Source organism: Diceros bicornis, chromosome 3, assembly GCF_020826845.1.
Source record: "Diceros bicornis minor isolate mBicDic1 chromosome 3, mDicBic1.mat.cur, whole genome shotgun sequence".
Lineage (NCBI taxonomy): Eukaryota > Metazoa > Chordata > Mammalia > Perissodactyla > Rhinocerotidae > Diceros > Diceros bicornis.
In genome coordinates, this window is record NC_080742.1 from 97,650,368 (window position 1) to 97,670,167 (window position 19,800).

The 19,800-nt window shown below is 40.3% G+C and overlaps 1 protein-coding gene across 14 annotated transcripts in view; it reads right to left on the minus strand.

Annotated features, from left to right (window-relative positions):
- Positions 1-19,800, minus strand: part of KMT2C (lysine methyltransferase 2C) — a 281,910-nt gene that overhangs the window by 18,138 nt on the left and 243,972 nt on the right. For 9 of the 14 annotated variants that reach the window (XM_058533631.1, XM_058533656.1, XM_058533691.1 and 6 more), the window contains 10 exons: positions 18,445-18,677; positions 12,885-14,603; positions 8,219-8,431; positions 7,343-7,507; positions 5,782-5,923; positions 5,486-5,633; positions 2,962-3,140; positions 2,691-2,827; positions 1,518-1,767; positions 115-254 (listed from right to left, as the gene is read on the minus strand). In XM_058533631.1, the coding sequence (XP_058389614.1) occupies positions 115-254; positions 1,518-1,767; positions 2,691-2,827; positions 2,962-3,140; positions 5,486-5,633; positions 5,782-5,923; positions 7,343-7,507; positions 8,219-8,431; positions 12,885-14,603; positions 18,445-18,677 (3,326 nt within the window). The remainder of the gene's footprint in view (positions 1-114; positions 255-1,517; positions 1,768-2,690; positions 2,828-2,961; positions 3,141-5,485; positions 5,634-5,781; positions 5,924-7,342; positions 7,508-8,218; positions 8,432-12,884; positions 14,604-18,444; positions 18,678-19,800) is intronic. The other 5 variants (XM_058533734.1, XM_058533700.1, XM_058533639.1 and 2 more) reach the window with 4 other exon arrangements.

Sequence of the window (19,800 nt, forward strand, 5' to 3'; positions counted from 1 at the left end):
ACTCTCAGGAATGTGTCCCATGGAGCCACCCTGAACAGACTCTCTTCCTGATGTCGGAGCAGAGCACTGCCCAGGGGAGGCAGGCGGTGCGCTCAGAGAAGGATATCAAAGTACCTTGTTCACAAAGGTGAGATCTCTGAAAGATTTCCGCACACCACTTCCAAGAATAACCACTTTGCAGTGACAACACCACTGTGGTCTGAGTGCAGCGCTGTCTGCGACCCCGTGACTAGGATCCCTATATCCAGACAGACCTAAAGGCAAAAGACCTTTGTTAGTGATTAAAACTGACTAAGAACACAAGGTGGCACATGGTGTAAAACTGTGCTGTATCAACTTATTATAACGTGGTTCATTTAACTTACCTTGTATTATTCTTTAATAATTAATAAAAACTTTATCTGCTAAGCAATGGTTATGGGGCATCGATTACACGTACGGCAGTGGGGTACAAATTACACGCCTATTCTCAAACAGCCGGGAGAACAATGTCAGTATATAAGGAGTACAGAAGAAAACCAAAGCACCGCCATATGTTAACATTCACACTAAGTGCAAAGTGAGATGGGGGGAAAGAGATATTACTTTTGCTTGAAGGTTAAGACAACACAAAAATGTTTTGTGAAAGATCAAAAGGTATGGGTTCAAGAGTCTTAAATAAGTATGATTTCGAAAGTCAAAGAGGGATGAGGAGAGTTCCAGAGCCAAGATAAAAAACGTAAGCCAGGACTCAGGATTAGAAAGTCTGAGGCATAGTCAGGGCGCATCACTCATGTAGGGTGTGAAGGCAGAAAGGGAGAAGCAGGAAAAAAACGAGTGTTTCAGAAGCAGCTAGAGGCTAAGAGTTCAAAATCCAACACAGGCAACTCTCAAGAAGCATTCAAAGCTGAGAACTGAGAAGCTGCTAGGGTCTAAGAACAGGGTAAGGACAGAAACAAGTGCGAGAGAGAGAGATGGGAGGAAGCGGGACAAGGATGAGACAGACCAGTGAGACAGGAGGGAAGCCACATGAGTAGGTCTGAGCAACCGGCCCTCTCTCTGAGCCAGGAAGGCCCGAGCACATCCAGGGGAGGAGAACGGCCCTGCGGAGTTGGGGCAAAGGCAAAACAAGGGGAAAGTAAAGATGGAAGGCAGAGAAGAAAAGGAAAGGAGAACAAGTAAAGATGCTGGCCTCATGTGCACACTGTGAAGCAGGCAGTAAGCAGGAGGGGAGGTCTAGGGGATGCAGAAGAACAAAAGCTGCCCAAGGGTAAAAAGTCCCAGGCTGCTTCTAGCAGCCTGCACAGAGAGTGGGCACTCAAATACTTCCTGGTTGACAGCATGATATAACACACATCCCAAAGCAGAGAAATCACACCACAGAAGACAGAGCACTCACAGAAGGTTAATTTACCAAGGGCTACACACCAACATGTGACCTGTTATCTGTTAAAAATTAAAGTTAGATTTTAAAGAGAGCAAGCTTAACTTTTGAATCAAGAATAAATTTGCCGTTAACAAAACATAAACTAGCTCACCATTGCTTGTTGGAGGAAATGGTACATTAGGCTGCTTCAGCCGGTAAGAGCTTGCTAATCTGGGAGGGTTTGCAGATCCTGGTGGAGGCCCACGAAGAAATAAATGCTGTCGATACTCCACACCTGGGTTTACTCGGTGGCTATTGACCAAACCCATGGATGGAACATCTGGAGCATTACTAACCTCATAGCTGTTAGGAATTCGGACGTGAAGAAGGTCGGAAAATGCAGCCACAACACTGCTAATGTTCTAAAACAGAAGTGCAAACACTGTTACCCACCCAGAAGGCAACAGGGAATCACTGAAGAAAACTTCACACTTAGGGCAGACATCATTTGCATGATACGTACATTGCAAGCAAATCCAACAACTTTTACTTAGACTTCAGAGAGCCTCTGGGAAAGAATTTGTTTTAATGGACCAATATCCAAAAAAAGCTTTCATAAACAGAAATCTTCATAAAAGGATTCTAATTAACATTAAATATTTGAGAGAGCATTAAAATATTTTAGATATCTTAATATCTGACAGGTGTAGAGGACACAACCACAAGAAATGAGCTAAACCTTATCAGCTTTTACAGCTGGTCAGAAAGCTTGCTTCCAGTGGATTCTATGTGGCTCTGGGCAGAAGTCTGAAATCGTCCACGAAAACACACAAGTGTCACACTCCTGCTATGTTCTGTTCATGACCAAAATGTCACCACTGGACTATTAGTTTGGTTGCCAATGAAATGTCTTCACAGAATTAAGAATTAAAAAAAAGAAAAACCTCAGACTCGTGTTTGATGTCAGCAGCTGCCACCTGAACATTGACATTGCTTCTGTAAAACTTCTATTGTTGATAAAGTTCTTTTTCACTGCTTAATTTTCTACGTGCAAACAGTTATCAAAAAGTTTCTCTCTGAAGAGTTCTCTGAAGTACACAGCCTTTAATACAAAAATGAGAACTCTAACTTCCCTTTGCCCTTTTTGCCTTGAGGTAGGCTGAGATAACTTAATGCGTATTTATGGTACTCAAAAGCAGCCTACATGTCTGAAATGACTATTAACCCTACCCCTAACTTCAGTCTTTTACCCTCAATGACCCTGCACGTTTCATCGTTAAGCCACCTGATACAACTTTAAACTGGGGACGTGTTCTATCACATAAAAAAGCCATTTCCTGTTTACCTCAGCAGCGGTAGGATGCAGGGTGATGGCTACAGATATAAGACCCGATCTGGCACCATTTGGGGATGAACCAAAGGGTGATGTGAAAAATAAAGTGCCTGGCTCGGTTTTGATGTCATTCCTTCTAGGTTCCGAACCTTAAAAAGGAAGACAATAAAAAAGAGGAGGAGGAAGGATTAAGTGAGTGTTAATGGCTTTTCAAAATCAAAATATTAACATGAGCAAATCGGCATATGTGAAGAGAAACAACGTGGCCAGGCATCTTCTCTACCTTTCCCAGTACTGCTGGGAAGAATTGGAATGATGGGAGACGGCACAGGCTCTGGAGGCTCCTGTTTGACCAATGACAAATCTGGATATCTTCTCACTTCCATCCCAACCACACTTTCAGGAGATGATGAGGGAACAAAACTGTCAGGAGTGTCCCGATCAGCACCGTGATCCTGTATCCTGAGAGAAGAACAGACACAGCCCATCAACACGTGCAAATCCACCACTGGGGTCTCCTGCACCAACCCAGCCCTATCCACGAGTGTGACTGGAAGGCACCTTTGGACAATGGCAATGACATAAGCCAATGAATCAGTTCAGAGCCAAACAGGAAATTTCTTGGGAAAAAAATAATATATTTAACTATAAAGTAATTTAAATGGTATGTTTCCTTCTGACTAAAGCTTCAGCAAAAATGTTTTAAGACCTGCCAAAGAAGGAAGATGTTCAGATTACAACCTGGCATAGAAAGGATGAATACCCACACCTTTGCAAAGTTCCAGATCACTGAGATGACGGGAACACTCCTGTGGCTGGAAAAGGAAGGAGCAGTTCACGCACAGACCCAAGTCACACCTGCAAGAACTCACTGTGTCGCTGACAGCACAGGCTCCTGCGGCTGCTGTTTACAGTGGCAGGACGCAAGAAAACCTGGTCACTGCGGCTTCATAGGCCTTTATTTTTCTTAACTGATACAGCAAGGGGAAAAAAATAAGAGACTGGTCTAGTCCAAGAAGCTAGAGATTACCAAGGAGACTGGGGTTGGAGGGCAAGTGTGGTCTCAGCCCAACCAGGGTAGAAGGCCCTGTGAACCTGGTGTCTCCCACTCCCCTGCTGAGAGGAGATGCTGTCATGCTGAAGGAGAACGTGAGAAGCAGCATCATTACGAGACCCAAGAAAGGCTTCCAGACAGTCGCTGTGAAATCCAGGAGTGGAGCAGATCCCTGCCCTAGGGCACCAAACACACATACGTAGGAGGCTGCCTCCCACACCTGCCCCTGATTCACAAATTTGGCAATTTTAGCAGAAAGGTACAGGAGAAAAAAAGAAGACCTAGATTCTAAGTCTGGACAAGTGACTTCTCCTCTTTGGTCCATAGTTTTCTTATTTTTTTTGTTGTGAGGAGGATCAGGCCTGAGCTAACATCTGTGCTAATCCTCCTCCTTTTGCTGAAGAAGACTGGTTCTGAGCTAACATCTATTGCCAATCCTCCTCCTTTTTTTCCCCCCCAAAGCCCCAGTAGATAGTTGTATGTCATAGCTGCACATCCTTCTAGTTGCTGCATGTGGGACGTGGCCTCAGCATGGCAGGAGAAGCGGTGCGTCGGTGCGCACCCGGGATCCGAACCCAGGCCACCAGCAGTGGAGCGCGTGCACTTAACCACTGAGCCACGGGGCCGGCCCACATAGTTTTCTTATTAATAAAGTAAGCAACTTAGTCTAAATGACGTCTCATCAGCGCCGGCCCCGTGGCTTAGCGGTTAAGTGCACGCACTCCGCTGCTGGTGGCCTGGGTTCAGATCCCGGGCGCGCACCGACACACCGCTTCTCCAGCCATGCTGAGGCCGCGTCCCACATACGGGAACTAGAAGGATATGCAGCTATGACATACAACTATCTACTGGGGCTTTGGGGGGAAAAAAAATAAATAAATAAAATCTTAAAATAAAATAAATGATGTCTCATCAAATAGAGGATAGTTATCAGATTTTCCAAGGAAGAGAGAGTATTTGAGGAAGTCCGTTAAGAACCGCTGCTGGATCTGACTACTTGATTATTTACGAAAGGAACTGATTCTCCCCAATCAGAATCTTGGGGCTAAAGATCTGATACAAAGAAGTTACAAAACTCTGGACAAGACAGTCCTTAAATTCTCTTCTACAAAAGCCTTCTCTGATACCTGTGACTACTGCACTTTCATGTCAGGCATCTGCAAACGTCAATAAACCCAATAAATCACATGAATTAGCTTACAAAGGACAATGATCTTTGAAATGTTTTGCATGGAGACTCCCAGGCAAATGTCCATTCAATTATTATCACGGCTTGAACTTCCTATACCATTTAAGACTTTAAAAATGCACAAATTAATTATATTTAATAGTAAGAATGTTTTACAGGGGCTGGCCCGGTGGTGCAAGTGGTTAAGTGCGCGCGCTCTGCTGCGGCAGCCCGGGGTTTGCCGGTTCAGATCCCGGGCGTGTACCAACACATCGCTTGTCAAGTCGTGCTGTGGCAGCGTCCCATATAAAGTGGAGGAAGATGGGCATGGATGTTAGCCCAGGGCCAGTCTTCCTCAGCAAAAAGAGAATTGGCAGATGTTAGCTCAGGGCTGATCTTCCTCACACACACGCAAAAAAGAATGTTTTATAAACTTTAAATTCTGAAGAAAATTATTCACCCAATTTTACCCCTTAAATATTTTTTACATGCTATTCCTACAGACATTATGCTAAATACATATGTATATACATACTTAAAAAAATGAAATAACTAAAAAATATTTGAGAAAAAAGGAACATCTACCTTAATTCTTCCTGATTATTATGAGGTGGTGTTGGAAGTGAAGCTGGAACATCGACTGTCTTTGGGCCTTGAGCAATAGCTCTGGCTAACAAGTCATCCTGTGGTCTGAAGGGCAACTGAAATGGTTTAGGTCCTAGACTTTTGGTAACTGGAAAAGCAAAAATACAAAACCATAAATACACGTAGTCAAAACTGATAAATAGGTAGAACTTTACAATGTGACTGCCACGCCACCACACACAGCTGGCAAAGCCACGTTCCTCAAAGGCGTCAAATCTGGAGGCGTAACATCATACCTTCATGGCTCACTAATACTCCAGCTTTTCCAGCAAGTTCTTCAGTTGTCGCAAAGCCATTTGCCATCTTCTGACAAGCCATAGGAGGTGGTGTAGGAGGAAGAGAGGCAGGGGGTGTTGGAGGATTACTTAAATTATTCTGCTGCAGGAGACCAAAAAATTTTAAATTATATGCTACTGAACAAACATGCCATGACCTTGCTACAACTTAGTTCTGTGAATTTTTAACACACAGAAGCAAGGCTACAGAAACATAATCAAGATGCATCTTCATTCCTAAACGCACACCAAGAAGAAAAATAACGTACGAGGCCAGGAGGCTTTTTAGTGTAGCAAATACTCATGATTATATGGACATATTATCCACTTGCTTATTTTGCCCAGTTTGAGTACTCAGCTTTGAAATTTTAAGAAGCAAATTTACATTATGCCTGACTCTATTCTACACAACTCTTCAAGTTTCATTGTTATAGCTGTGAAGGCTAGCTTTAAGATTCAACCAATAAACTGTATAAAGCTCTCAAAAATTCCTTTACTAAATTCTCATTAAGATATGCCCCAGTTCTATAAAAAACTTGAGAATTTGTGGTTCTAATCCTATAATTGCAACTCACATCCTAGATATTAGAATTTGGATGGTCCAAAATCTCTACAAGAAGCAAAAGTTATACCAATACTACTAAAATAACTGAATCATTAACAAATGTAGTTCCCTTCCAAACATTTCTCCCTGCTTAACATTTGTCATCAATTTGTCATTTACTGACTAATTAGTCTCTCAGGGATCGTTGGAATCTACCAGTACCACCATGCAAATCAAGTGCAAAGTAAAATTACACATGTTGCAAAGATCTAGGATTTCATGAAGATGATGAAGTTGTGTTGGAGAACAGCTTGCAGCAGAAGAGAAGGCATTTACAAGACTTAGGACAGGTTCTAACTAAAGAGAAAAGCCAACAACGATAATCAACGGAGCATCACAAGAGAATGATCTCAATATTAAAGTCAGAAGAGAAGCCCTCAGGAAAACTGACGATCTTCTCAAATATTTTTGTAAAAAAGATCATTTTACCTAAGTCAGATGTGAAGTAAAGAATGTTAAAAAAAAAAATACCAAAAAACATCAAACTAAATCAAGTTTACCATTTTAGAAGCCTAGGAATTAATGCATAGTCGCAATTAGTACCTAAATTATTAGACAAAATACATTTTTAAATTTTTTCATTTCATTTCTGGGTATATTCCTAACTACATTTTTTATTCTCACAATTTACTATGAATTTGGATTCATTTTAAGAGTTAATAAAGGTTACAGGGAAATAAATATTTTCTCTACCATGGAAATAGACAATGAATGTTTTTCATAATTTGTCTTCTTATCTATACAAAAATTTCAAATGCTCATGTTAGAAACACTTCACCTGGTAAAATTTTAACCTTTTCATTGAACTAAAGTTTAAATGAAACTTGGAGGATTAGATGGAAAAACAAGACAAGCTCTACCAATTTCGATATGGTATCCAAAGAGGAAGCAAGGTAATACCTTGGCAAAGAAACATACCTTGTAGATCAACTGAGAATAGTAATCCGAAACCCCTTCAAGGGTAGCACTGCCAAAAGTTCCTAGAAGTCGATTCCCACTATTAAATTGGCCACTGCCATAAGGAAGAAAGTGCGCAAAGTTCACTCCAATGATTGGTTCCATTAGAGGGAGCAGAGAGAGCTGCTATTAAAAAACACATTTGAGAGTAATGTACATGATAAACAAAACAGAGAGTTTCTCAACTTTTCTAAGACCCAGGGCAACTTAGTCAAATAAGGCTTGAAAAAAGTAAGACTTAAAAAATCAGGTATCAAAATGCTGGAATAAGTGAGAGAGACTACAGAATCTTTGAGATATACTTAAAAATGAGCTTTATTCTTATCTGTCTTAAAGGGATGCTGCCAGGCATCTAACAAGAAAAACACATTCCTTATCTCTGCTCAGCAAGAATCAGGGCGCGAATTGAGGCTAGGTACCACGGATGGCACTTAGTGGCTGTCTCCTCCCTTCCGTAACAACCATGAAGGTGTAAAGTAAAGTTCACTATGCAGAGAGACCAGCAGCTGCATTTCTTTGCATCCAGAGTCAAGCAATGCGGACAGAGTTTTTCTTGGTGCTGAGGCTGCTCCTTTTGAACATAAGTAAATCTTGATCATCACCTACCAATCCATCTATTTTACTGTAATTTTTGGATGCCAATAGGATAAGGTGCAATTTTGCTTGCAAATGGGAAATCTATTAGGTTCCTTGTTGAGATGTCTTTTATCCCTGTAACTCTCTACTTTAATTAGGAAATGATCGCAATAAAGAGAAAGCTTCAGTTTAACAGGGCTGAAAAGGCACCTGATGTCTCGCTTCCTGGTATCTGTAAAGGGGCTGCTGTGAAGGACCCACCTGTTTCAGGTGTGTGAAGGTGTCCGTGGTAGAGTACATAGCTTGCTTCTCTTCTTCATCCTTTTTCCTTTTCTTTGAGCGAGGCGCTGCCTTCTCCCCAGTCCTCTGAGTCCGCTTGCTTCGCTGTTTCTTGGTTTCACTTCCTCCATCTGTTTTTGGCAAGTGGTTGTTGCCACATCCAAAACCACCTTGCATTTGAGCCCCCAAAGCTTGCTAATGTAATTAGAAAGGTTAAGAAATAAGTGAACTATTCACATGTTTGATTTTCAGTTCATGCAAATCCAGTTCCATCCTATGACACATTCCTAACATGGGTACTAAAAGTTAAGGAGAAAAGATGGCAGCATCAAAAGGTCTGCTTTCTGAAAATATCATCTTTTTCAAAAATTATTCTCAACTATGGAAATCAGTAACCTGCAAAGCCTGAGCAAAGAGCAGAGCTCTTAAGTGTGACTATTTTCCTTTTCAGAGGAAGCACTGCTCCTCAGGCCTGAGCACACTGGTGCCGGCAGCAGCCCAGATCCCTTACTCCTGTTCGTTGGGAGCTGTGGAGGAAGAGGTTGCTCTTAGCCAGGTGGCTGTGGGGGCCTCTGCATAGTGGTCTGGGTGAGTAATTTCGGGTCCCCGTTAGGAGTGGGTGAAATTCAGGTCTGCAGAAATGACGGACAGGCACCTGAAAAGCTTCATAGCTGATGCGTTTTAGTTGAGAGGACCAGCTAGCCTCAGAAATCAATAAAAAAACAATTTTGGTCTTTCAAATTAGCTTACAATCAGACATTTACCTGAATAATAACTGCTTATATACTCGAAGTCAATGAAAGAGGACCTACATGATAGCAAGTAAACCTTTACTTTTGTCTTTCTTTACTTTATGGTTAAGAAGTGAGAATATACCAGTCCTTGAAGAGGTTTTTAAGGGTAGTGCTATCAATACCTAAAAATATGGGAATATTGTTTAGGGGCCATTAGTTCTAAACTTGATAGCTCCACTTTGCTATGGGCAACTTTAGCTGAACTTATTTTAATGTATTCTGCATTGAATCTTGGAGAGTTTGAAGATTATAGTTTCCAGATATATTCTAAATGGCTTAGAGCATGGACAACAAAATTTTTCTGTAAAGGGCCAAACAGTAAATATTATAGCTTTGTAGGCCATATAGTGCCTGTCGTAACTACTCAACTCTTTGCTCTGGTACTCCAAAAGCAGCCATGGACAATTTGTAAATGAATGAGCTTGGCTGTGTTCCCATAAAACTTTCTAAATTCATGGACACTGAAGCTTGAATTTTGTTAATTTTCACATATTGTAAAATATTACTTTTCTTTAGATTTTTTTTTCAACCATTTAAAAATTAAGAACCATTCTTAGCTGATACAAAGAAGGGAAGAGGTGGAAGCAGGCTCAAACTGCCCATCCTGGAGCTAGATCAGTGGTTCTCAAAGGGCAATAAGTCTCCAAAGCAGCATAAGGAGTAACACCTGGGACTGGTCAGAAATGCAAATCCTCTGGTCCCACTCCAGACCTACCGAATCAGAAACTCTGGGAGTGAGGCCCAGCACTGTGTCTTCACAAGCCCTCCTGGTGATTCTGAGAACTGCAGGCTTCTCCATATGCACATGTATACGAATCACCTGGGATCTTGTTAAAACACACACTCTGACTGGTAGGGCTGTGCTAGGGCATGTGATTCTGCACGCCTTAAAAAGCTCCCAGGTGAGGTCCATGCTGCTGATCCCCAAGGACTGTCCTTTGAGTAGCAAGGGCCTGAGAATCTCTTATTGGCATATAAGAGACTTACAATGCAATCGCTCATTAAGTATGTATGGGCCAGGCACTGTAGGTGCTCTACAGACATTATCTCTAATCCTCGCCATCACCCTAAAAGGCAGATATTACTACGCTTCAAAGAATACTTTTAATTATAGAAGAGCACAAAAGATTAAAAATCATCCGGAAAGTCTGCCTGAGATAAAAAGTCAACATTTTAAAGTATCTGTTTTTAATCTTTTATCTATGCCTACATATATTTTGTTAAAAACACAATGGACCATACCTTGTACTCTTTTATTTTGGTGGCTGCTTTTTAAACTTGACTTATGGTTGTTCCCCATGACATTAAACATTCTTATATAGCATAAATTTTAAATGCTGGAAAAACATCTGTGTGTCATTCAGATATAGATCTACAGAAATAATAATTTAATCAACAACTGCTGTAGTAGATTTACGTTGTTTTCTTTCTCTCATTTTTTCTCTCAGGACACTAGCTATTCAGGCAGTTACATCTTTGCACACATTAGAATTTCACATTCCTATGCCAGGTTCCTAAATATGTCATTTCTAGGTCAAAGGTATGCACCTTTTATAAAAATACTTTTTTATAAAAATATTACAAGCACAATGTGTATTTTAACTCCTTTAATCCTTGTGGCAACCCTACATGATAGGAAATATTATTAATCCTGTTTTACAGATGAGGAAACCGAGGCACAGAAAGGCTGACCTGCCCAGGCCACACTGTTGGTCAGTGAGGCAACACGGATTTAACGCAGGCTGAGTGGTTCGACCTCTCACAGTTTCCAAGAAGGCTTTACCACTGCACTACAACTAGGAGGGTGTTCTCCTAATTGCAATTTATGTATGAGAAAACAGACTCAGCATGGAGAAAAAGTGGGTCAATCCAACTATTGCCACAATTATTTTGCCTTGAGTATGACTAGAAAATAAATAAACTTCATCATTTGTAAAACAGGGATAATAAATGTACCTGCCATATGATTAAATGGTATCTTAGGGGCAAATGCTCAGCACAGCATAACACCTGGAATGTGGTAAGGAGACATTACCCCTAGTTATCAAGTGCCTCTACCCTATGTTGTCATACCAAACGGATACGAGAACATTTGCCGGAGTCCAAACTTATATATATATACACATACACAAGTGATTTCATCCCTTTTTCTATCATAACACCCTCTCTCCATTTTTTTAACTATATAATCACCAGTATTAGGACTTCAATTCAATACACTGAGTACTTACCATGTGCTAAGTACTGCATTAGGTACTCAGGATACAAAAGTGCTCCAGATGCAGCCTCTGCCCTTTAAGGAGCTATTTATGGTAAGTGGCACTACAGTAACTGCTATATGAACACATGGGTACCAACACATATTTGAGATCAGTTGAGCTGAGAAAGGTATCTGGAGATGATTCCAGAACAGAGTTTTAAAAGATAAGATATTGACCAGATGTAAAAAAGAAGGGAGAGCAGAGCAGGCTGAAACAGCAGCACATGGCTATATATGGAAGGGTGAAATCAGAAAGACACTCGGGGGATTGCAAGTAGTTCCGTATTCCTAGGGGCATAGGATGCAATGGAGAAAGTGACTAGAGATGGGGCATATTTGCTGGTGACAAATATGACTAAGTATTACCACTAAAATTTTTAAAAATGACATAACTCTATTGGGTAAACACTCAACCTCTACTGAATGGTCATACAGACAAGAGAAAACAGAGTAAGCCAACACTTGCAAAAAGAACGGCTTCATTAACAATCTTATATATGCAAATTTGGACAACTAAATATACTACCTCGCCCCCATTCAATTAACAAATGAAGATTATAAAATCCAATGTGAGAAGCACTGTAGGGAAAGCTTTATGAATATACTAGTAATGACACCGCAGCTTTTGAAAGATAAAGAAGCAAGAGTAATCAAGCAGACCAACTCCTATGATCCAGGAACCCCAATCTGGGAAATATCGCAAGGAAGTTCACTGAAATGCAGAGGAGGAAATCTTGTAAAGGTATATTTAAAAGGAAACTCTTTTTTATTTTTTTTGGTGCAGAAGATCAGCCCTGAGCTAACATCTGCCAATCCTCCTCTTTTTGCTAAGGAAGACTGGCCCTAGGCTAACATCCGTGCCCAACTTCCTCTACTTTATATGGGACGCTGCCACAGCATGGCCTGACAAGCGGTGCGTCGGTGTGCGCCCAGGATCCGAGCCCGGGCTGCCAGCAGCAGAGCGCGAGCACTTAACCGCTACACCACGGGGCCGGCCCCAAAAGGAAACTCTTCATACAAAGGAAAAGACAAAATCATACCCAATGTTTTATAACTTAAAAAGGGCAGAATATTGATACATGGAAAACTACAAAGATAGAAGAGTATCTACATGTAACATTGAGTTTGTATAAGTATTAATACATTGCAACACAATGGATTCCCAATATGGGTTGTCCCTGAGGGTCCCCAAGCGTATTAACAGGGGTGCAGGAGCTATTTTCTGTATTTCAAAGAGGTTAATGGAAACTGCACACTTATTTGCAATAAAGATACATAGACATTTACTTCTTTGCTTTGGTTAGATTGACTCAATGTGGCAATAATCAGCTGACAGGCAAATGTTACATACGAAATGCATTACTACGTCTTTGATTTTGAAAAAATATAGTAAATGATTATGTAATATAATGTATGGGTATAAGTCAAAACACGGGGTACATGGAGGTAGAAACAACAAAATAAAAAATGGTCCTTTAGAGTAAAAAGGCACAAAATAGTGTTGAAATTAATACAGTGGTTGGTACTAATCTGCTATAACTGTAATTTAAAACAAAAGGAAAAGCAATTTGTAGGTTTCATGAGTCACACTTACCAATCCTTCAGCTGGGTTCTGCCTCTCAACTAGTTTGTTATCCTTTATACAGTCGTCATCTGAACAAAAACCACCTTCAGGTTTTTGATTCAAAAGGGAAGATGACTTTTTATTTTTCAGCAGATGCTTCAGAAGTTCATTGCCTGAATCTCCTTTGGTAGCAGGGGCCCCAGCAGAATGGGGAGGACTCTGCCCTGAGGAGACAGGACCAGCCACGGCTTTCTCTGCAGCCTTCCCGGTTTGTTCCTCCCATTTAGGCGCTTCTTGGCCTGGGCACTGCTCCAGCTCAGCTGTCTCCAGTTTTATCTCTTCAGTTGTGGCAGGCGTTTCCATGGAGAGCTTATCCACCTCCAAATGTGCACAAGTCTGTTGATTTGGAGTTCCTTGTGAGAAATCACTATTGGGCACTTTGTTTTCTAATTCTGTACACAGCTGGCCTGCTGCCATGTTAGCGGTTGATGAGTCAACTGGTCCCACTGACTTGGGTTCTGCTTGGTGAGGAAGCTCGCTGGGTGTGTTCACTGTAGGAGTGGAGGTAGTTTCTGAGATACTCGGAGTCAGTGGAGCAGTTGTATCTGAATGGGGAGTTGATGGTGCCTTGGTGGATTCTGCATCATCATCTTTCTTCTTCTTTCTTGTTCTTTTCTTTTTCCCTTTTTCTTCTGGGATTATATCAGAATACAACTGAATGAGAGACTGGGTTGATGCTGGATAACTTTGTCCATGGGTTACAGCAGGGTCCTGGCCACATGGGACACTGCTATTAGCTACTGGAGGTGCTGCAGGTAAAGCAGGTGTAAAAGGAGGCCTCACTGGGGACTGCTGGAAGCTGGTCCCAGAAAGACCTCCATGTACCTGCTTAACAGAATGGAAATTTGGGCTTCCACCAGGAATTGATGGTGAATCAGGAACAAATGACGGAGGTCCTATCTGCCTTCGCTCATTGGTTTGCATGAAAGTTTGGGTGGGGGGTGAATTAACAGATCCTTGTTGTATATTCTGTTGCTGTAAAACCTGCCCCATTTGCTGTTGGTGTTGTGGAGACTGCTGAAGGGGTCTTGGAGGTTGCATAAAATCACAAGGCAGGTCAGAACTGTAGAATGGAACCTGGGACACAGACGTCCTACTGCTTAGCTCTGAGCCCATCATGCCATGTTGCTCCATTTCCATCCTCTGCTGCAAAGCTCTTTGTCTGTCTACTTCTTGCATGAGTTGGATTCGTTGTCTTTCCTGCTGTTCTCGTAAACGTTCCTTACGTTCCCGTTCTTGAAAACTTTCACTAAAAGGATTATTGTCATCAAATTCCACCCGTGGTGGTGGTCCACTCGGCGGATTTGCATTTGACACTGTCCCTGGGGTGGACGTGCAAGTTTTTATTGGTAACTGGGCAACTGGAGGCTGAATCCTAGGAGGATTGAGGGAGACGTGAGCAGGAGCCCTGGAAGGTTGCCATCCAGGTAAACTGGGCATTCTAGCAGGGCTGGCGTGGCCGGCAATGACCGCTGTGTGCTGCTGGTGCTGTAGCTGCTGTGGCACCATGGGGAAGCTGGGCTGGCTCATGGCGGGTGGGGTGGCACCTGGAACTAGGGGCTGTTGTGGCTGGACACCTGGCATGACGGAAGGCGGGGCCAGTGCACACTGCTGCTGCTGCTGCTGCTGCTGCTGCTTGATCCGATAATCTTCAATCAGCTCTGCATGCTCCTTCTGTTGTTTACGGATCTGGAATAACGAAATTAAATCTTACTCGTTTATATATACTACAAGTATCAAACTAAAACACTTACTGATGATTATGGTGGGGGGTTAGAGAAGGCAGTTAGATCTTGTAGAGGCAAAAATATTTTGCTAAGGCAATAGCAAAAATTACAAAAAATTAGATTGATAAACATTAACTAAAGACTGCCAATCTTTTTAACAACAGAATTTTTCTGAAGTCATCTGTAAAACTTCTTCACACACGAAATACCAAAAACAAATTCAAAATACATTTTTCTGAAATAAATTTTAAGAAAAATCTTACTGTGAACGTCAAACTACACATCAAAAAATAAGATAAAAGAATAACCAAAGGCTACACAGGATGCCTTAGAAGTTACATTAATATATAAGGTTAGAATGTGAGATTTAACCCAAACTTTAACCATTTAAACATGTTAAGATTTCATTTCTTAAATATACAAAATTGACAACATGTTAAAACAAGATGAACTACTAGCATATATACCACACCCTCCCCTCCAGGTTAAACAGATTAGACTCTTTGAATTTCATGGGTAACATACCAAATTATAACTTCTGAAACATATATAAGCTCTAAGGTAATATTTTGAATAGTTCCTAATAAGCTCCTAATATAATGACTGACTTATGTCAGTTAATTCATTCCAAAAACCTTTGTGCCCCAATGTGCCAGATGCTACAAACCAATCTCAGTAAAAATGCAACCCATGTCTTGAGGATGTACCACCTCACGTGGGGATCTGCGGAGGAAGGGATGCATTATGATGTACATATCCTTCAAAATCGTTCTATTTTTGGATATATATTATACTAGTATACTGAACCCAGTAGTTCTAATAGTTTTTCAGTTTATCTTCTTCAGTTTCCTAGGCAGACTAGCATATTCTCTGCACGTAATGGTTTTGGCCTGTTCTCCAGTAGCTGTATAACTGCTATCTTATTTTCTTGTCTTTCCTGACCAGTTGACTGGTTAGCACTGAGGAATTACCACTGGAGTGATGAAGCAGAATGAATATACATAAAGCACCTAGAACAGTTATCTGGAATATAGAAGGTGGTCATCCATACCTTTCCTATGACATTTTAAAATACTTTAAAAAATGTTATCATCAATTGCTTAATGAGATTACAATGGATTGTTGGCAACCATATAGTAACAGATAATGTGTCCCATTTTCCAAGTACAGCATTAGCTTTTAAATAGGATCGATCCACAGATATGCAAAAACTAGGCCCTCATCATAAAGAATTTATAGAAATACACCAGAAGGCAATAACAGTGTTAAAAATACTTTACAAGAAATACCTATTCTTAAAAGAATATTTACTTGCAATAAACATGGATCCAGAGAGTAAATTTAAAGAGAAAAGAAACCTCATTCTGGAATAGTCCTAGTTTTAAACAATAGGAATTATAATCACTTTATTGTTGGTACATTATTGTGGAAGCTTCAGCTTGGAGATAAGACATGAGTCCAGATCCCTAATCAAACAATCAGCTATGAGCAAACATGTTACCCACCTCTACACTGACTCACCAGATTCGTCATGTGTAAAATGGTGATAATACTGACTTCTTCAGAAGGTTGTAGAGAAGGTTACATCAGATAACGTACGCGAATGTGTTTTCCAGCGTGTTCATTATACAGACAGCACTCTGATTTTTAGTGAGTTGATCTACTCTGAACTCCTCCCTTTCTACTATCAACATTTGGATTACTTTCAATTTTATTTTAAATATTACAATTGACAATTAAAAAGCAAAATTGACTTTTGTTGGTGTACAATTCTCTGATCTTTAACACAGAGATTAGCGTAGCCATCACCACAATCAAGATACAGCAAAGTTTTATCACCCCAGAAAATGCCCTCATGCTACCCCTTTGTAGTCAAACCCTCCTCCCTCCACCCCTAAGCCCTGGCAACCACTAAACCTATTGTGCATCTTTATAATTTTGCCCTTTCAAGAATGTTACATAAATGAAATCAGTATATAACCTTTTGGGATTAGCTTTTACTCAGCATAACGCTTTTGAGATCCATCCAATTTGCCGTGTGTATCAAGGATTCATTCTTTTTTATTGCTATGTAGTACTCCATCGTATGGATGAACAGGCATATTTCGTTTTATCGTGCTTCGGTTTACTGTGCTTCGCAGATACTGCATTTTTTACAAACTGAAAGTTTCTGGCAACCCTGCATCGAGCAAGTCTATTGGCGCCATTCTTCCAACATCTGCTCACTTCGTGTCTCTGTCACATTTTCGTAAGGTGTGCACATTGTGTTTTTAGACATAATGCTATTGCACACTTAACAGACTACAGTATAGTGTAAACATAACTTTTATATGCACTGGGAAACCAAAAAAATTCGTGTGGCTCACTTTATTGCAATATTTGCTTTATTGTGGCGGTCTGGAACCAAACCTGCAACATCTCGGAAGTGTGTCTGTACCACACTTTGTCCAACCACTCACCACTGAAGGATACTGGCGTGTTTCCAGTTTTTGTGACTAGGAATAGAGCTGCTATACATATTCGCGTATAGGTTTTAATTCACTTGGGTAAATACCTAGGAGTGTGCTGTTAACCCATTTTGAACACTATTATTTATTTATTTTCCTCCCCAAAGCCCCAGTGCATGGTTGTGTATCTTAGTTAGTGTCCTTCTAGTTCTTCTATGTGAGTGGCCACCACAGCATGGTAACTGACAGACAGGTGGTGTGGTTCTGTGACCGGGAAACGAACCCGGGTGGCTGAAGCGGTGAAAGTGCTGAACTCTAACAACTAGGCCATCAGGGCTGCCTCAAAATAGCTCCAACTACTATTGTTTTATTTTAAATAAAAATTTAAAATTTTACTTCTTTTTAAGTATAATTGTTATTTCAGTATGAGCATTTTGAGAAACACCTGGTTTATAAGGAAGATAACAGCAAAATGATTTACTTTTTCAGGAATGAGTCCTTTACATAAGATATACCAATTTTTTTTTTTAATATTTTAATTATTTTTGTGTGTGTGTGAGAAAAGACCAGCCCTGAGCTAACTAACAATCCCCCACTTTTTGCTAAGGAAGATGGGCCCTGGGCTAACAGCCGTGCCCATCTTCCTCTACTTTATATGGGACACCACCACAACATGGCTTGACAAGTGGTGCATTGGTGCCCACCCTGGATCCAAACCTGCAAACCCCAGGCTGCCGCAGCAGAGCATGCGCACTTAACTGCTACGCCACCGGGCCGGCCCCTTTACCAATGTATTTTAAACCAAAATACTGAGAAGAAATAATAATAAACACATACCATGAAAAAGAACCACCAGAATGACTCAAATGCTATTTCTGAAATTCCACTAGAAAACAGGGAACCAAAGGATACAGTAAAGAAAAGGTCAATTTCAAGTTAAAAACTACTTCTCGGGCCCTGGCTCTTGTTCCCACCTCAACCCAGGATCTGCCGGGAGCTCTGTCCTCAGGAAAGCTGAAGACTCCACAGACTGATTTCTCAGTGCAGCGAAAGTTACTGAATTTCCCCAAGCTATATCAGCTACACCAGAGTTTCATACCCGAGTGTAAAAACAGTTCTTCTAAGTCAGGATTATGAGAATTAATCTATCCAGCAGCACTTATGGAGTATGTGCTGTGCGACTATCACTCTAGGGAAAGGACTGGGGCTGTTATGTCTTCAGTTAGTAAGAGGTCTCAGGGCTGTCACTTTTGTATGCCATTTAACACTAATCAAAATAGTCTATCATTAACGAATGACAGACCAAAACATTCTACTCATTAACAACTATTTCTATTTTGCAAACCTATTTATTACCTGTTCTAGCTGTTTCTGAACCATGCTTTGCTGCTCAGTAACATGCTTGAGCTGTTCCGCATCCTCCTCCGGAAACTCACGCCCAGCTTTCTTCGCAGTACGCTGTTTAGCTGAAAGGGCCTTCTTAGATTTTCTGTGTGCACCAATTTGTTCTTCAAGGTATTTCTGTTGCATCTGAAGAAGCTGCTGGGTGTCCTGAAGCCATTCTTCATACTGCTTACGTTGTGCATCATCTGAGGAAAAAATTAAAAATTCATCTGTGTTAATTTTCTAAAGAGTCTAACAATATAAAAGTTACACAAATCCACTTTATAAGGAAACGCAGTTTCACAAGACCTTGTAATAAATATTTTGAAAACACAATACTAACTATTAGACCAGAATGTAACTATAAAATAGGAGACTTTGGGAAAATATTTATTTAAGAAAACCAAAGAATGCATGTTCTTAGGACATGGGTTAACTTCATAGTTAAAAATACTATATATCCAATCTTTGAAAAGCAGAAGACTGTTATCTAATGGAATGCTTTTATCTACTGAACTATCAAATTCTCTAAAACACAAGCCAAACTACATATTAAATTATATGTGTGTTTTATTAATTCAACTTTACAGATTTTGAAGAGACAAAGTAAGACATCCTTATTCAAAGTCCAGAGCATGGATTAGGTATCATTTCCCATGCTAATTTTCCTAAGTTTATAAGGTTTTCCCTATTTCTTAATAGTAAAAAAGAATGTCCTAAACTGAGAAGGAAGGAACATAGAATGTTTTAGAAAGAACCAACATGAAGTCTATGTTTTATAAAGGAAATCCACAAGTTAAAAACACTGGTAATTTTTATAAATTTTGTAATTTATCCTTCTATAAATAATCAAAGGCAGGGAATAATTAACCAAGTAAAATCTTTTCTACTTTTATGACTGTCATTAATATCTCCCCAAATAGTTGTATCTCTTCATCTTGTACCAATATTCCTTCTTTATTCTTTAAGGGCACTTTACTTCACTGATGCCAAGCCCCCCCAAAAAAAGTCATCTTATGGTAGTGAAATTCAGAATATACCTTTTTGACTCACTATAAGACAAAGAAATGAATAAATACAATTCCAAGAATATTAGCTGAAAAATTACATCAATGATAACAGAATATTGTCATACAATAAGAATCCAACCAAAGCCAATGGGCACAATAAAGCCAGAAAAAGCCCGTTGGTTATAGTCGTTACTTGTTTTTAATGCAAATAGGTATTCAAATTATAATAATAATTAATACAGGGGTAATTTCAAAAGGTCAGACTTTGGGTTTGTTCTTAAACCCAGAAGTTCCAGTACATGTATGAACTTGAAATCTA